This window comes from Arachis ipaensis, chromosome B5 (assembly GCF_059453495.1).
Source record: "Arachis ipaensis isolate K30076 ecotype BB chromosome B5, ASM5945349v1, whole genome shotgun sequence".
Taxonomy (NCBI): Eukaryota; Viridiplantae; Streptophyta; class Magnoliopsida; order Fabales; family Fabaceae; genus Arachis; species Arachis ipaensis.
The window spans coordinates 57,378,833-57,397,377 of NC_142440.1; the positions used below are offsets into that span (position 1 = coordinate 57,378,833).

At 39.8% G+C, this 18,545-nt stretch overlaps 1 protein-coding gene and 1 non-coding gene across 2 annotated transcripts; one reads left to right on the top strand and one right to left on the bottom strand.

Annotated features, from left to right (window-relative positions):
* Positions 1-480: 480 nt before the first annotated feature.
* On the bottom strand, positions 481-3,440 carry LOC148564288 (uncharacterized). Its single transcript, XM_088487017.1, has 4 exons — positions 3,307-3,440; positions 2,110-2,435; positions 1,661-1,889; positions 481-1,177 (listed from the first exon to the last, which is right to left on the bottom strand). Exons 1-4 carry the CDS (start codon positions 3,438-3,440, stop codon positions 481-483), a joined length of 1,386 nt encoding a protein of 461 aa, XP_088343143.1.
* A 12,341-nt stretch (positions 3,441-15,781) lies between these two features.
* On the top strand, positions 15,782-15,885 carry LOC148564289 (small nucleolar RNA R71). Its single transcript, XR_015883837.1, has one exon. It is a non-coding gene; the product is annotated as a small nucleolar RNA R71 (small nucleolar RNA).
* Positions 15,886-18,545: the final 2,660 nt, after the last annotated feature.

The following is an 18,545-nucleotide window of genomic DNA, read 5'->3' on the forward strand; positions in this document are numbered from 1 at the left end:
CGCACGCGCGTCGCCCACGCGTACGCGTGGGTGAACAGAAAATCAAGTGACACCTAAGCATCGGTCACGCGTACGCGTGACCACTTGTCATGCCAGATGCACGATTCCAGCATCATACCCGCACAATGTTCAATGTACCAAATTACGCCGATTTTCGTTCCACGTGTACGCGTTGCCGACGTACACGCGTGGGGTGGTTTGTGCGCCAGGCACCCCACCTGCACAGTTCCAGTGTAACTTTCTATTTATAATATTAGAGAGTGAACCTCCACATGATGCGTGTGCGTCATTGACTCAGATTCAATTTTTTTCTGAATAAAATGGAAATATGCTTAAGTAAAAATTAATCAAAGACAAAGAACGAAATAAATAGAAGCACATAAATAAAATGGAGTTATAAAAAAGGATGATCATACTATGGTGGGTTGCCTCCCACTTAGCACTTTTCTTTAACGTCCTTAAGTTGGACGGTCCATACGCTCAGTCCTCTTCCCTTGCTGGTTCCTTCAAGAGGAAGATTTCCAACTCTTTGTTGTTCTTCATCTTCACACCATGATACAGCTTCAAACGGTGGCCATTGACTTTGAAGAAGGTGGGGCTTGAGGGGTAACTTAGGTGGACAACTCCGTACGGTTCCACCTTCTCCACCACGTAAGGTCCATCCCACATTGACCTCAGCTTGCTTGGCATTAACCTCAACCTCGAGTTGTAGAGAAAGACTTGATCCCCAGCTCTAAACTTTCTTCTCTTAATGTTCTTGTCATGGACTGCCATGACCTTTTCCTTGTAGAGCCTTGAGTTCTCATATGCCTCTGACCGCAGGCACTCCAATTCCTCCAATTTCACTTTTCTTTCAATTTCGGCTCCTCCCAATCCTGAGTTGCATTCCTTCATAGCGCAGTATGCTTTGTATTCCACCTCAAACGGAAGGTGACAAGTCTTCCCGTAGACTAGGCGGAATGGACTCATGTCGATGGGTGTCTTGTAAGCAGTGCGATAAGCCCATAGCGCATCTCCAAGCCTAGAGCTCCAGTCCCTTCTATGAGGTTTGATAATCTTCTTTAGTATGCCCTTGATCTTTCTATTAGACACCTCAACTTGGCCATTCGTTTGGGGATGGTAAGCCGTCGCCACCTTGTGAATGATGCCATATATTTTCAGCAAACCTGTCATTCTTCTGTTACAAAAATGAAAGCCTTGATCACTCACGATTGCTCGTGGTGATCCAAAGTGACAAATAATATTATTCCTAGCAAAAGAAACAACAACGTTAGCATCATCAGTATGGGTAGGAATTGCTTCCACCCATTTAGAAACATAGTCAACAGCTAACAAAATGTATAAGAAACCATTCGAGTTTGGAAATGGACCCATGAAGTCAATACCCCAAACATAAAAAATTTCACAAAACAACATAAGTTGTTGAGGCATCTCATCCCTCTTGGATATATTTCCAAACCTTTGGCATTGGTGGTAAGAGTCACATAAAATTTTAGCATCCTTAAAAAGTGTGGGCCACTAAAATCTGCAATTTAAAATTTTTCTAGTAGTTCTATAAGGACCAAAGTGTCCACCACTCTCAGAAGAGTAGCAGCCCTCTAAAATTGACTAGATTTTGAATTGTGGTACACATCTTCTAATTATTTCACATATGTAACACCTGGAATCGCTTTTAAGCTTGTCCTTTTTATGCTTAGAAAAATTAGGAGGAAAGGTACGACTAACCAAATAATTAGCTTTGGGTGCATAACAAGGAACCACCTCATATATTGCTTGTAAGCTATCAAGTGGAAAAGCATCATTGATAGGAGTGGAGTCACTTTTAACATGTTCTAGGCAATTCAACTGGTCCGCCACCAAATTTTGGGAACTACTCCTATCTTTGATTTCTAATTCAAACTCTTGCAATAACAATATCCAACAGATTAACCTTGGTTTAGACTTTTTCTTAGCTAACAAATATTTCAAAGCCGCATGGTTTGAATATACTACCACTATGGTTCCAAGTAAATAAGCTCAGAATTTATCCAAAGCAAAAATAATAGCTATAATTAGACTGGGCACTATCTAAAGTTTTAGAAGTATAAGCAATAATATAAGGGTCCTTACCTTTGCACTGAGCCAGCGCTGCTCCTACCGCATAGTTTGATGCGTCATACAAGATCTCGAACGGCCTACTCCAGTCAGGCTCTCTCACAATAGAAACTTGGGTCAAGGCAATCTTCAGCTTGTCAAATGCTTCCATGCAGACCTTAGTCAAGTCAAACTCTACGTCCTTCTGCAGCAGACGGGACAAAAATAGTGAAACCTTACTGATGTCCTTGATAAAACACCGGTAGAAACCTGCATGACCAAGAAAAGAACGAACTTCTCTTACGGAGGAGGGGTAAGGTAAACCAGAAATAACATCTACCTTTGCAGTATCAACAGATATACTAGTATTAGAAACAACATGGCCTAGAACAATACCTTGCTTTACCATAAAATGACATTTTTCAAAATTAAGCACAAGGTTTGAACTAGCACATCTTTCTAATACTCTAGCTAGACTATCCAAACAAAGGTAAAAGGAATCACCATAAACACTAAAGTCATTTATAAATACTTTCATACAATGCTCAAGAAGATCTGAGAAGATACTCATCATGCACCTTGGAAACGTAGCCGGTGCATTACATAAACCAAAAGGCATTCTCTTATATGCAGACGTTCCAAAGGAGCATGTAAAAGTTGTTTTCTCCTGATCTTTTGGAGCAATATGGATTTGAAAATAACCAGTATAACCATCGAGAAAACAATAGTGTGATTTACCTGACAGGTGAACAAGCATTTGATCGATGAAAGGTAATGGGTAGTGATCCTTGCGAGTGGCCAAATTCAAGCTCCTGTAGTCAACGCACACTCTCAAGGAATTCTGCACTCTTGTAGCCATGAGTTCTCCATGCTCATTCTTCACTATTATGATGCCCAACTTCTTCGGAACCACTTGTACTGGACTAACCCACTCACTATCTGAAATTGGATAGATAATGTCGGCTTCAAGCAGTCAGGTCACTTCCTTCTTCACAACTTCCAAAATTGTGGGGTTCAACCGCCTTTGAGGTTAACGGATAGGCCTTGCTCCCTCCTCTAGAAAAAATGTGGCGCTTATAGACTTGAGGGCTTATACCCACTATGTCTGCTAAACTCCACCCAATAGCTTTCTTGTTTCTTCTTAGCACACTAAGCAGACGCTCCTCTTGTTGGGAGGTAAGTTCCTCTGTAATGATAACTGAGAGCTATTGATTATCTTCAAGATAAGAATACTTTAGGTAAGGTGGAAGGGGCTTCAACTCCATTTTCAGCTCATGGCTTGGCACTTGATCTTCTGGAACCATTGGAGGTGGCAAGGTGTCTACAGTATACTCAGAGGGCTTTTCCACACTTGCACCTTGAACCATGTTCTTCTCATCACCTGCCTCTTGGTGAACTTCAGCTACAGTCTCATCAACAATGTCACACTGGAAGATAGAGTGGTCTTCTGGTAGGTGCTTCATAGCTTCATCAAGGTTGAAGCTCACTGCCCTTCCATCTATCTCAAAGGAATATGTACCCAAGAAGGCATCCAATTTAAACCGAGAAGTCTTCAAAAATGGCCTTCCAAGCAAGATGGATGAAGGTCTTCTTGAGTCATTAGGGGGAATCTCTAGAATGTAGAAGCCAATAGGAAAATTTAACCCCTTAATGCTCACCAAGACGTCTTCTGCAATACCTACCACTGAGATGATGCTCTTATCTGCCAAAACAAAACGGGCTGCCGACCTTCTCAATGGTAGAAACCTTAAAGCATCATATACAGACAATGGCATAATACTAACACATGCACCTAAATCACACATGCAGTCAACAAACTGTACACTCCCTATAGTGCAAGTAACCATATAAGGACAGGATTACCACATTTCTCTGGTATAGCACCCATAAGAGCAGAAATTGAGCTATCCAAATGAATAGTTTTTAAATCATGGATCTTTTCCTTATTCATGCACAAATCCTTTAGAAACTTAGCATACTTAGGAACTTGGTGAATAGCATCAAAAAGTGGAATGGTTACTGAAAGAACCGAAGATTGATGGTTCAGAGGTTATAAAAACTCTCATTGTAAGTATAGTTACTAAACCAGGCAATCAACCTTTCTTACAAATATTTTGGGTGTCACAAGTAACAAACCCCTTTAAAAATTGTTAACCGAGTATTCAAACCTCGGGTCGTCTTCTCAAGGAACTGCAAGGAAGTATGTTCTTATTATTGGCTATAAAGGTTGTAATCGGGGTTTAGAAGGTGAGAGGCAAGTGATTTAAATGACAAGTGAAGTAGATGGCAATTAAAGTAAATAAATATTGTAAAGCAATCTTTTGGCAAGGTAAGAGAAATTGGAAGTCCAACTTAGTTATCTCTCTCAACAATAATGAAAGTTGAATCTAAATTCCACTTAGTTAACCTTTACTAAAGTAAAGGAAAGTCAAGGGACTAATTAGTTTGACCTTCGAATCCTATTTAGTTCCTAAGAAAAAGTTGGGATTATTGAAGTTCAGTTCAATTAGCAAGATAACGATTATCAATTATGCTGAGTTTAATAATGTTGAGTTACTGATTTCTTAACCAAGACAAAAAGGGAAAAAGTAAAATTGTTGGAATAAAAAAGTCCTTAGATAGAAAGCAATGGTAACACAAATTAAGGAGAAAGCAATCAATAACTGAAATACCTCAAATAATTATTAATTCAAATCATAACATGGGAAGGATTCATAAGTCAAGTTGGAAACATTTATAGGTACAAATAAAAGCATTGAAGTAAATATTAAACCTGGATCGAGAGTCACTCTTACAAACTAAGAGAAGTCCTAAATCCTAATCCTAATCCTAAGAGAGAGAGGAGAGAACCTCTCTCAAACTAAATCTAAATCATGGAAAGTGAAAATTGGCGAGCTTCCTTTGAATGGATGCATTCCCCCACTTTATCGCCTCCAATCTGTGCTTTCTGGGCCGAAAACTGGGTCAGAAACAGCTCAGAAATCGCCCCCTACATATTCTGGTACGTTCAGGTCGCGGACAAGTGACGCGGAGGCGTCGTCCACGCGGCCGCGCGGATTGAAGTTCGCAGATGCGACGCATCCGCGTGAATCACGCGTTCGCGTCACCTAGCGTCAGAACAACTATGGCATATTATATATCAAATCGAAGCCCCGGACGTTAGCTTTCCAATGCAACTGGAACCGTGTCGTTTGGACCTTTGTAGCTAAAGTTATAGCCGTTTGAGTGCGAAGAGGTCAGGCTGGACAGCTTAGCAGTTTCTCCAACTTCTTGTATTCCTTCCACTTTTGCATGCTTCCTTTCCATCCTCTGAGCCATTCCTGCCCTGTAATCTCTGAAAACACTTAACACACATATCAAGGCATCTAATGGTAATAAGAGATGATTAATAATAAGCAAATATAAGATCAAAGAAGCATGTTTTCAATCATAGCACAAAACCAGGAAGGAAAATGTAAAACATGCAAATAATATGAATAAGTGGGTAAAGAGTTGATAAAATCCACCCAATTGAGCACAAGATAAACCATAAAAATAGTAGTTTATCAACCTCCCCACACTTAAACATTAGCATGTCCTCATGCTAAGCTCAAGAGAAGCTATAAAGATAAAGAGGAATGGTAGAATGTATGAAATGCAACCTATGAATGCAACTACATGCAAAATGTTTCTACCTACTTGGTCAAAAGTAAATAAGATCTTCAAGACAAACATAAATCAGATTTCACTAATTCAAATCGTACAATAAAAAGCAAGTAAACTTGTAAGAAAATAGCTCATGAAAGCCGGAAACATAGAATCAAGCATTGAACCCTCACTGGAAGTGTATATCACTCTAATCTCTCAAATGTATAGGGTAATTCACTCTAGTCTTCTCTAATCATGCTTTCTAAAACTTTGTTCTTCATCTAACCAATCAACAAATATTTAATGTACCAATGCAAACATCATGAGGTCTTTCCAAGGTTGTAATGGGGCTGAGGTAAAGGTAAGGATATATGTATGGCCAAGTGAGCTATAATATGAATCTTTAATTAACCTAAGCTCTCACTTAATATACATATACTCTATATACTTTTAAATTCATGCCTAGCTACCCATAATTCCCACTTTTGTATAATATACTCATGTACCAAATTTTCTTTAATTTTTATCACATGTGCATTGATCTTTTATTAAACTTAATATTGGGATAATTTTGTCCCCTTATTTATTTATATTTTATATATATATATATATATATATATATATATATATATATATATATTTTTTTTTTTTCTTTTTTTTCTCTTTTTTTTTGAATCATAAAAGCAAACATAACTTATCAATGCACATGGATTTTCCATTATTTTTCTATTTTGGTTTTTCATGAGTATGTTCCCAAATTCCCAATATTCAAATAAATTAGAAACATGATACATTCCCTTATTAACCCATGTTTCCACAGTTTCCCCACACTTAATTGTTACACAATCCCTATCTTAAGCTAACCAAAGATTCAATTAGGATATTTAATTGTTTTTCTACTTAAGGCTAGTGATGTGGAAAAATACAGAATAAATGGGGATTAAAAAGCTCAAGGTGGCTGACAAGGGTGATTTAAAGGGTAGGCTTATTTGGGATAAGTGAGTTAAAATCAAATAATGGCCTCAATCATATGCAAGCATGTAAATACACTAAATATTGGACATATAGAATGGAACAAAGCTAAGATTGCAATTATAGAGAAGAAAACACACAAGAATAAAAATATTATGGTTAAATAGTGTAACCATATAAATAAGCTCAAAATCTCACAGGTTGTGTGTTCTTTAACTCAAAAACCATGTTCCAAATACAACTTCAAACAAGTTTTAACACATAAAAATTAAATTTTTTTTTCAATTTAAATTAGTGAAATTTTTCAAAAATGGAGTTACTTTAACCAAGTAGTAACTAAATGCAAACAATCAACTACACATGCAATCTATTATGCAATTCAACAATGAACTAATAAAGAAAATAAAACATTGGTGTTGAGATAGAAGATAGCTAACCCCTGGAAGTCGGTATCTGATGCGGGTGGAAACTGTCTCTCAACAAATCTCCTTCGGCAAGTGTACCGAATTTGTTGTCAAGTAAAAACTCACAATAGAGTGAGGTCGAATCCCACAGGGATTGATTGATCAAGCAACTTTAATTAGAAGAATGTTCTAGTTGAGCGAATCCAGAATTTGGGTTGAGAGTTGCATAAAATAAAATGGCGGGAATGTAAATAACAGAAAAGTAAATGCTAGAATTAAAGGACTGGAAGTAAATGACTGAAAGTAAATTGCAGAATTGTAAATGGGAATGGGGGATTTGCTCATAAAAGTAAATGGCATAAATTAAAGAGAATGGGTAAGATCAGAGATGGGGAGTTCATTGGGCTTAGGAGATGTTGCAACTCTCCGGATCAAGTTCATTTTCATCTCTTCCTCAATCAATGCACTCATTGATCTCCTTGGCAATCTTAATTGATTGAATTACAATTTCTCGCAATTCAATCTCTCAAATCTTGATCAATAGCCAATTCCTTGGTCAATTGCTCATGAGAAGAGATGAAGTGTGGTCACTGATTATACCACATGCATTTCCCAAACCAGGTATTGAGAGGATTATAGTCACATATCCATCCAAACCCAATTTGGTCCAGTATGAGAAAGCACTTCTAGCTTGATCTCTTCATTCCTCTTTCAAGGTTCAGAAGAGATCCAAGTCTGAATAGCTCCTTTTCCAAGATAGCTACCCAATTGGATGAAGATCGAAAGCTTTCAAGTAAAATCAAGAGAAAAGAGAGAAGAAGAATAATGAAAACTAGTATTGATCCATCAATTTACAATAGAGCTCCCTAACCCAATGAAAGGGGTTTAGTTGTTCATAGCTCTAGAAAATGAAAACAAAGATGGAGGATACATCATAAAACTAGAAAATGCAGAGAAGGTAAAATACAGAGAGTAGTTCTCTTTTCCAACTTCCAGAACTCCCTAAACAATTCAAAGCTACTCCTATATATACTACTTTTCTCAGCTTCTAGTTGGCTCTTCAAGTCTTGGGCCTTTGGATCTTGAGTTTGAAGCAGTTCTCTTCTTCATTTGGGCTTGGCTTTACTTACAGAGAGAAAGTGTGAAGTGGGCAGAGACTTTAGCTCAGGACGTTAGCGGTGTTAACGTTTAGTGAAAATATGAGTTCGAGAACGTTAGTGACAATCAACTTTCTCACTAACGTTCCTAAGTAAAAGCCACGTTAACTTCAATGTTAGTGGCACTAACGTTGCCTCTAAGTCCTTCGCACACGTTATTGGGACTTAACATTCCCAATAACTTTGAAAAGCCCCCTTTGTTCCCACGTTAGAGCCCACGTTAACTTAGTTAACGTGGCTCTTTAACGTGGGCTTGCCATCCTTCGAGAACGTTAGTGACACTCAACATTGTCACTAACGTTCCAAGGTGCCCCTATGTCTCACGTTAGAGTCCACGTTAACTAGGTTAACGTGGCTTCTAACGTGGCCATGCTTAGCCATCCCCAACGTTAGTGACAATGTTGGGTGTCACTAACGTTGGCTCATCATTCACTCATCAACGTTAGCTTCCACGTTAACTAAGTTAACGTGGGAGTTAACGTGGATCTTAGTGGCTTGTGTGGCTCCTTCCAACGTTAGTGACAATGTTGAGTGTCACTAACGTTGGCCATCACCCTCTTTTTCACATGTTAGCTTCCACGTTAACCAAGTTAACGTGGGAGTTAACGTGGTATGTTTCTCCTTAGGCCAACGTTAGTGACAATGTTGAATGTCACTAACGTTGGCATTTCTTCCCCCTTTTAACGTTAGAGGCCACGTTAACTAAGTTAACGTGGACTCTAACGTGGCCACTTATGAGCATTTGCCAACGTTAGTGACAATGTTAAGTGTCACTAACGCTGGCTCAACTTCCCCTCTCCACGTTAGAGTTCACATTAACTTAGTTAACGTGACTCTTAACGTGGTCAATGATGGCTTCGAGAGCATTATTGGCAATCACTTTTCTCATTAACTTTGCAAGTTACCTCCCATTCCTTGCTTCCTTTGGTCCTAAAATCAAGCAATGGAGTGCATCAAAGTTCTAGTCCAAGTCATGGGCAATGCAGCATACAATTTGTCACTAAACTCATGCAAAATCCTCATGAAATAATGTAAAATGCACAATGTATGCTTGAATCAAGGTGTAAGTGAATATCTACCCAAAACTAGCTTATTTCCTAAGGGAATGCATGAAACTAACCTAAAAACAGTAAAGAAAAGGTCAGTGAAACTGGCCAAGATGTCCTGGCATCACAACACCAAACTTAAAGCTTGCTTGTCCCTAAGCAAGTACTGGAACAAGAGAATGATGAATGGAATGCCAAGAGAAATGAGTCATTCTTGTGGAAGTCATATCACTGATTTTATGGTGGTTTCATGCATAGAAACTTAGGTTCATTCCTTTATTGGCTTTCAGACCTTTATCATGTCCTAAAACACTCACTTTGCTTACATCCCATGAGACTTTTATTCATTGATCCCTTTATTGTCATTTCAGAGCTTATTGGTGTTCTTAGGCTAAGTGCTCTGTAAAGGGGCAACTTTTTAAGATAAGCTTTCAGCCAACACTCCCGAATCAGTTGGTTCAAGGTGTTAGGTGTTGAGACACCCCTAAGGACTTACTCCCTCAAGTCTCTCCCCCATACATACACACCACAGGCATCTGGTTCATTTATTTTCCTTCTTGAGACCTTGGTGTCCATCACTTCTTTGGGTTACTAAGTGCTCTGTAGTGAGGGTTACTCTTGATAATGGACTTTCAGCTGATAATCCCGGGTTAGTTAACCCAAGTTACCAAGTGATAAAGCACCCCTAAGAGCTTATTCATCCAAGTAGATCCCTCACACAGGAACACCACAGACACATATCTTAAGATCAAAACCATTGGTGCCTAGCCTTATTGCTTACTCTTTTTCTTTTGTTTTTCCACTTTCATTATTCTTTTTCTCTTTCTCTTATTAGGATCTTGTCATATACTTAGTCTCATGAGTATATTCAAAGCAAAGTATTCAGGCCAGATAGTTTTCATCCCACCTTATGGTTGAACCAACTTAGCTAACTTATGATCATACCACAAACTCATGAATGTACTCCATAGTATGTACTCTACTCTGGTCTTTTGAAACATAAACATTCTCTCTTCATTTGATTTAAAGGGACAATCATATAAGTAAGTAAAGTAAGGATGCAGCGACATAAAGACTAGTGCACATAAACCTATTCAGAACTTAAAAGACAGAATTTAAAAAGGGTTCAACTACGAGTAACTACAAATCAAAAGTGCATTCGGACTTCCAACTTTCAACAATTCTGGGTACAATGGAATTAAGTAACAATACAACCTTTGGGTGATGATTTCTGGTTGCCCTCTCTCTTTGTCATCATCCTAGTTTTTGCTGCCTCGCTTCTTTGGGTGGAGGTGCACCATTTCCTCATAAGATTCCTGCAAGGTTACTGGAAGTTGCTTGTTCCCAAAGCACTTGAGACATAGTTAGCTTGCATGTATGCTGGTGTTTTTTTTTTTTGAACTCAATTTGGTGTGTGAACACCAAACTTAGTTCCTTGCCCAGTACAAAACATTGCATATATGCAGAGAACCTCATATCTTGTTATCAACAAAGCAATGATCACCTACAGCCTAACTACATCTAAGTGGTTTCTCTTGATTGGATGGAGCTAGTAATGTTCTTTTGGAGTGGAGTGTAATTCTAACCAATGTCCTTTGGTGGAACACCAAACTTAGAATTACAATATCACTCTTGGATTGTTCTGGTGTGGAACACCAAACTTAGCTCCTTACAATACAGGGGAAACAACTTGTGATCTTTATTGAAATAAATTGAAAGTGAAACTACCTGAGGTTGGGTTGCCTCCCAACAGAGCGCTCTTTTATCATCGCTAGCTCGACGAGTCCTTAATTACTTGAGATGGTACTTTACTCTGGGGTTTTCCCCCATGTTGCCCAGATAATGCTTGAGCCTTTGTCCATTCACTGTAAAAGTCCTCTCTGAACCTTCATCCGTGATTTCGATGTGGCCATATGGTGATACTTTTGTAACCATGAAAGGTCCGGACCACCTTGACTTGAGTTTTCCTGGGAACAGCCTTAATTTAGAGTTGTAAAGGAGTACTCGCTGCCCCTTTTCGAAACTCCTGGGTGCAAGATGCATGTCATGTTTTCTTTTTGCCTTCTCTTTATACATCTTAGTGTTTTCATAGGCTTGTGACCTGAATTCCTCCATCTCTTGCAGTTGTAAGATCCTTTTTGCACCAGCAGCAATGCTGTCAAAATTTAGTATCTTGATAGCCCAGAGAGCTTTGTGTTCCAACTCCAGTGGTAAATGACAAGCCTTCCCATAGACCAGTTGGTATGGAGACATTCCAAGTGGAGTTTTGAATGCTGTTCTGTATGCCCAAAGAGCATCATCCAGCTTCTTCGACTAATCCTTTCTAGATGCACCCACAGTCTTTTCCAGGATCCTCTTCAGCTCTCTGTTGGATATCTCAGTTTGCCCACTTGTTTGAGGATGGTAAGGTGTGGCTACTTTGTGTTTTACCCCATATCGTAGGAGGAGAGCTTCTAGTGGTTTGTTACAAAAGTGGCTCCTTCCATCACTGATGAGGGCTCTTGGGACTCCAAACCGGCTAAAGATATTCTTCCTGAGGAAGTTCATGACTACCTTGTTATCATTAGTTGGGGTTGCAATAGCCTCTACCCACTTGGAAACATAATCTACTGCTACCAAGATGTACTTGTTTGCATATGAGGTTGGGAATGGTCCCATGAAATCTATTCCCCACACATCAAACAGTTCCAGTTCCAAGATGAAATTTTGTGGCATGGCGTTTCTTTTGGGCAAGTTTCCAGATCTATGGCATTCATTGCAGCTTTTTACTAGTTCCTTGGCATCCTTGAAAAGGGTGGGCCAAAAGAATCCGCTTTGTAACACCTTTGCTGCAGTTCTGTCCCCTCCAAAGTGGCCTCCATAACATGAACCGTGGCAATTCCACAGGACTTCTCTTCCTTCTTCTTCCAAAACACATCTTCTAAGGATTCCATCTGAACACTTCTTGAAGAGATATGGCTCGTCCCAGACAAAGTATTTTGCATCATTCATGAGCTTCCTTTTTTGATGTTTATTGATCCCTGGGGGTAATGCCCCAGTTGCCTTGAAATTTGCAATATCTGCAAACCATGGTGCTTTGTGAACTGTCATCAACTGCTCATCAGGGAAGAGCTCGTTCACATTTGTATCGTTTCCTCCACCTTGATCATGAGGGATTCTGGATAGGTGATCTGCCACATTGTTCTCCACTCCTTTCTTGTCTCTGATTTCAATATTGAATTCCTGCAATAGTAAGATCCACCTTATTAGTCTTGGCTTTGATTCTTGCTTGGCAAACAAATATTTAAGTGCTGTGTGATCTGTAAAGACAATCACTTTAGCACCAATGAGGTATGATCTAAATTTGTTAAATGCAAAAACTATTGCTAGCAACTCCTTTTCAGTAGTGGTATAATTTCTTTGAGTTTCATTAAGGACTTTGCTCGCATAGTATATCACATGAACTAAGTTATCTTTCCTTTGTCCTAACACTGCCCCAACTGCAAAATCAGATACATCACACATCAATTCAAATGGTAGGTTCCAATCAGGTGGGGAAATGATAGGAGCAGAGGACAACCTCATTTTTAAATGTGCAAATGCTAGCATGCATGTTTCATCAAAGATAAATGGTGTATCAGATACAAGGAGATTGCTTAAGGGCTTGGCTATCTTTGAAAAATCTTTAATGAACCTTCTGTAAAAACCAGCATGCCCTAAAAAACTTCTAATTGCCTTGACATCGCTGGGTGGGGGTAGTTTTTCAATAATTTCTACTTTAGCTCTGTCAACCTCAATGCCTTGGTGAGAGACCTTGTGACCAAGGACTATTCCTCCTGTCACCATAAAGGACATTTTTCCCAGTTCAAGACCAAATTGATCTCTTGGCATTTTTTCAATACGAAGGCGAGGTGATGTAGGCAACTAGAAAAGGAATCTCTGAATACCGAGAAATTATCCATAAAAACTTCAATGAATTTTTCTATCATATCTGAAAAGATAGAAAGCATACAGCGTTGGAAAGTTGCAGGTGCATTACATAGCCCAAATGGCATGCGCCTATAGGCAAACACTCCATACGGACAAGTAAATGAGGTTTTCTCTTGGTCTCTGGGATCAACCACTATTTGGTTATATCCTGAATAACCGTCGAGAAAATAATAATATGCGTGCCCTGCAAGTCTTTCCAACATCTGATCCATGAATGGAAGGGGAAAATGATCTTTTCATGTAGCCTCATTGAGTTTTCTGTAGTCTATGCACATCCTCCATCCTGTGACGGTCCTTGTAGGTATGAGTTCGTTCTTCTCATTGGGAACCACAGTGATTCCTCCCTTCTTGGGCACAACATGTATGGGGCTAACCCAAGGGCTGTCCGAGATCGGGTATATTACCCCTCCTTGCCAAAGCTTCATAACCTCTTTCTGTACCACTTCCTTCATGATTGGGTTCAGCCTTCTTTGGGGTTGAATGGATAGCTTAGCATCATCTTCCGACAGTATTTTATGCATGCATATGGCTGAACTGATTCCCTTCAAGTCAGCAAGGGTCCATCCAATGGCATCCTTATGCTCCCGCAGCACCTTGAGTAGCTCGTCCTCTTGATCTTGACTGAGGGATGAATTTATGATCACTGGGTAGTTTTCATTTTCTCCTAGATATGCATATTTGAGAGTGGGTGGCAGTGCTTTGAGTTCAAGTTTGGGTGCTTCTGACTTTTCCTTCCCTTCCTTTGGTGCATCTGGTATATGAATTTCTGCTGTGGCCACCTCTTCACTTGATTTAGATTCCTCCTCCACCAATCTCTCGGCCTTTTCAGGTTCTTCTTCTTCAAAATTCTCCTACACTTCATCCTCAAGTGCATCTAACCTCATGCATTCCCTCAATTGTTCTGGCGGGTAACTCATGGCCTTGAATACATTGAATGTCATCTTTTCATTGTGTAATCTCAGGGTGAGGTCACCCTTCTGAACATCAATGAAAGCTCCAACAGTGGCCAAGAATGGCCTTCCCAGAATGATGGAGGTCTTGGCGTCCTCCTGCATGTCCAACACCATAAAATCTGCTGGAAATATGAAATCTCCCACTTTTACCAGCAAATCCTCTACTACCCCATGAGGGAATTTGAACGATCGGTCTGCCAGTTGTAGGGCCATTTTTGTTGGTTTAGCCTCCTCAATTTTCATCTTCCTCATCATAGCTACTGACATCAAATTGATGCTGGCCCCTAAGTCATAAAGAGCCTTCTCTACTGTGATTTCCCCTATAATACAAGGGATCTGAAAACTCCCAGGATCCTTCAGTTTCTGGGGTAGTTTGTGCTGAATGATAGCACTGCATTCTTCGTTTAGTATCACAGTCTCATTGTTCTTCCAGCTTCTCTTCTTAGTCATTAGCTCCTTCAAAAACTTGGCATAGAGTGGCATTTGTTCTATGGCTTCAGCAAAGGGTATGTTAATTTGTAGTTTCTTGAAGATTTCCAAAAATCTCAAGAACTGGTTGTCATCTTCCTTTTTCTTCAATAGCTGGGGGGTATGGAGCTCTTGAGATGTTCAGTTGTGGCATCCCTTTTTCTTTCTGCGGACTTTGCGTGGGAGGTTGAACTCCATCTTGCTCTTCTCCCTTTTCATTTGAGCTTTCTTCTTGTGGTTTTTGGGGTAGTTCCTTCAGTTCCTTCCCACTCCTAAGTGTGATAGCTTGACACTCCTCCCTTTTGCTTGAATTGGCATCATTGAAAAGGTTGTGGTTAGGCAGCTGCTTAAATAGATAGCCGATTTGTGTCTCCAGTTTCTTGATGGCAGCATTTTGATTCTGCATGTTTGACTGCACTTCCTCTCGGAATACTTTACTGTTTCGAATCTCTTTGCATACTCCTTCAAGTAAGATTTCAATCTTAGAGAGCTTGTCATCAATTGATGGGTGATTCGGAGCAGATGTGCTGTTTTGGTTTTGATAAGCGTGTGGAGAAGTGTTGTTGTGGGGGTGTTGAGATGTCCTCTGTGTGAATTGCTGGTGAGCTGCATTGTTGTTGGAGTTGTAACGTCTCTGGTCTTGGTTTTGATCTTGCTGACTTCCCCACCCAAAGTTTGGGTGGTTTCTCCATCCAGGGTTGTAGTTCTTGGAGTATGGATCATAGTTTTGCCTTGGTGAATTTCCAATGTAGTTGGCTTGCTCCTGACTACCCTCTGCTTCTTCATTCACTCCTTCTTAGGTTGTTGATGAAGTTCAAATTGCTGCTACTTGGTTCCTCTCCATCTTCTTGGTGAGGTCAGCCAGCTGCTGGGTAATGAGCTTGTTTTGGGCCAACAAAGCATCTACATTGTTTAGCTCCATTACTCCTCTTGTGTTCCCTCTTTCGGAAGCATAGAAGTAGTCGTTCTCTGCTACTATTTCAATGACATCTATAGCCTCCTCAATGGTTTTCTTCTTATTCAAGGATCCTCCGGATGAATGGTCTACGGCCTTCTTTGACTCATAAGAGAGCCCTTCATAGAAAATGTGCAGATGCACCCATTCGTTGAACATGTCAGGTGGACACCTCCTTGTGAGATCCTTAAATCTCTCCCATGCTTCATACAAAGTCTCACCATCTTGTTGCCTGAAAGTTTGGACCTCAGCTCTCAGCCTATTGATTCTTTGAGGAGGGTAAAATCTTGCTAAGAATTTGTTCACCACGTCTTCCCAAGTTGTCAAGCTTTCCCTTGGGAAAGATTCCAGCCACTTGGCTGCCTTGTCCCTGAGTGAGAATGGAAATAAGAGCAGTCTATAGGCGTCAGGATGAACACCATTAGACTTTACTGTGTCACATATTCTTAGGAAGGTGGTTAAATGTTGATTGGGGTTTTTTTGAACACCTCCTCCAAACGAACAGTTGTTCTGAACAAGGGTGATGAGCTGTGGTTTAAGTTCGAAGTTGTTGGCATGGATTGTTGGCTTTTGGATGCTACTTCCATAATTGCCTGGGTTTGGATTGATGTAAGAGCCCAAAACTCTTCTATCCTCCCCAGCATGATTTGCTCTACCTCCTCCCCCATGGTTGTGATACTCTTCTTCATGATGGTTTTCCATGTTGTCTTCCATGTTTGGTTCAAAGAATTCCTCCTCTTTCTCAGCACCAACCACTTTCTTTCCTCTTGCCTCCCTCCTTAATCTAAGGAAGGTCCTCTCAGGTTCAGAATCGAAGGAAGTTGAAGCCCCGCTTCTTCTCCCTGTCATACAACCAACAAGTGCAAGCAAAAAAAGATAGGTGAAGAAAGTATTTTTGTCAGAATTACTGTTAGTTGTGGGTGATACAATATATCAAACAGTTAGTGGGTTAGCAAACAGAATTGAAAATAACAAAGAAAAATAAAAGAGTAGAGGGAGAAGGGAAGAAGTTTAACTAAAACAGAAAGTAAATCACTCAAACAGAAAATGAAATTCACAAAGTAAAAATGCTCAATCTAGTGATCTTCCAATTTAATCATTGTTGATGCACAATCAATCCCCGGCAACGGCGCCATAAACTTTATGTGGGTGGAAACTGTCTCTCAACAAATCTCCTTCGGCAAGTGTACTGAATTTGTCGTCAAGTAAAAACTCACAATAGAGTGAGGTCGAATCCCACAGGGATTGATTGATCAAGCAACTTTAATTAGAAGAATGTTCTAGTTGAGCGAATCCAGAATTTGGGTTGAGAGTTGCAGAAAATAAAATGGCGAGAATGTAAATAACAGAAAAGTAAATGCTAGAATTAAAGGACTGGAAGTAAATGACTGAAAGTAAATTGCAGAATTGTAAATGGGAATGGGGGATTTGCTCATAAAAGTAAATGACAGAAATTAAAGAGAATGGGTAAGATCAGAGATGGGGAGTTCATTGGGCTTAGGAGATGTTGCAATTCTCCGGATCAAGTTCATTTTCATCTCTTCCTCAATCAATGCACTCATTGATCTCCTTGGCAATCTTAATTGATTGAATTACAATTTCTCGAAATTCAATCTCTCAAATCTTGATCAATAGCCAATTCCTTGGTCAATTGTTCATGAGAAGAGATGATGTGTGGTCACTGATTATACCACATGCATTTCCCAAACCAGGTATTGAGAGGATTATAGTCACATATCCATCCAAACCCAATTTGGTCCAGCATGAGAAAGCACTTCTAGCTTGATCTCTTCATTCCTCTTTCAAGGTTCAGAAGAGATCCAAGTCTGAATAGCTCCTTTTCCAAGATAGCTACCCAATTGGATGAAGATCGAAATCTTTCAAGTAAAATCAAGAGAAAAGAGAGAAGAAGAATAATGAAAACTAGTATTGATCCATCAACTTACAACAGAGCTCCCTAACCCAATGAAAGGGGTTTAGTTGTTCATAGCTCTAGAAAATGAAAACAAAGATGGAGAATACATCATAAAACTAGAAAATGCAGAAAAGGTAAAATACAGAGAGTAGTTCTCTTTTCCAACTTCCAGAACTCCCTAAACAATTCAAAGATACTCCTATATATACTACTTTTCTCAGCTTCTAGTTGGCTCTTCAAGTCTTGGGCCTTTGGATCTTGAGTTTGAAGCAGTTCTCTTCTTCATTTGGGCTTGGCTTTACTTGCAGAGAGAAAGTGTGAAGTGGGTAGAGACTTTAGCTCAGGACGTTAGGGGTGTTAACATTTAGTGAAAATATGAGTTCGAGAACGTTAATGACAATCAACTTTCTCACTAACTTTCCTAAGTAAAACCCACGTTAATTTCAATGTTAGTGGCACAAACGTTGCCACTAACGTTGTCTCTAAGTCCTTCGCACACGTTATTGGGACTTAACATTCCCAATAACTTTGAAAAGCCCCATTTTTTCCCACGTTAGAGCCCACGTTAACTTAGTTAATGTGGCTCTTTAACGTGGGCTTGCCATCCTTCGAGAACGTTAGTGACACTCAATATTGTCACTAACGTTCCAAGGTGCCCCTATGTCTCACGTTAGAGTCCACGTTAACTAGGTTAACGTGGCTTCTAACGTGGCCATGCTTAGCCATCCCCAACGTTAGTGACAATGTTGGCTGTTACTAATGTTGGCTCATCATTCACTCATCAACGTTAGCTTCCACGTTAACTAAGTTAACGTGGGAGTTAACGTGGATCTTAGTGGCTTGTGTGGCTCCTTCCAACGTTAGTGACAATGTTGAGTGTCACTAACGTTGGCCATCACCCTCTTTTTCACACGTTAGCTTTCACGTTAACCAAGTTAACGTGGTATGTTTCTCCTTAGGCCAACGTTAGTGACAATGTTGAATGTCACTAACGTTGGCGTTTCTT

Excerpts from the sequence above, each read along its gene's own strand:
- LOC148564288 (XM_088487017.1), bottom strand. The coding sequence starts at position 3,440 with ATGGTTCAAGGTGCAAGTGTGGAAAAGCCCTCTGAGTATACTGTAGAC. Across the intron at positions 2,436-3,306 it reads CCCCTTCCACCTTACCTAAA|TATATCTGTTGATACTGCAA; the intron begins GTATTCTTATCT and ends TTCTAATACTAG. Across the intron at positions 1,890-2,109 it reads AGCGCTGGCTCAGTGCAAAG|AAATCAAAGATAGGAGTAGT; the intron begins GTAAGGACCCTT and ends AGTTTGAATTAG.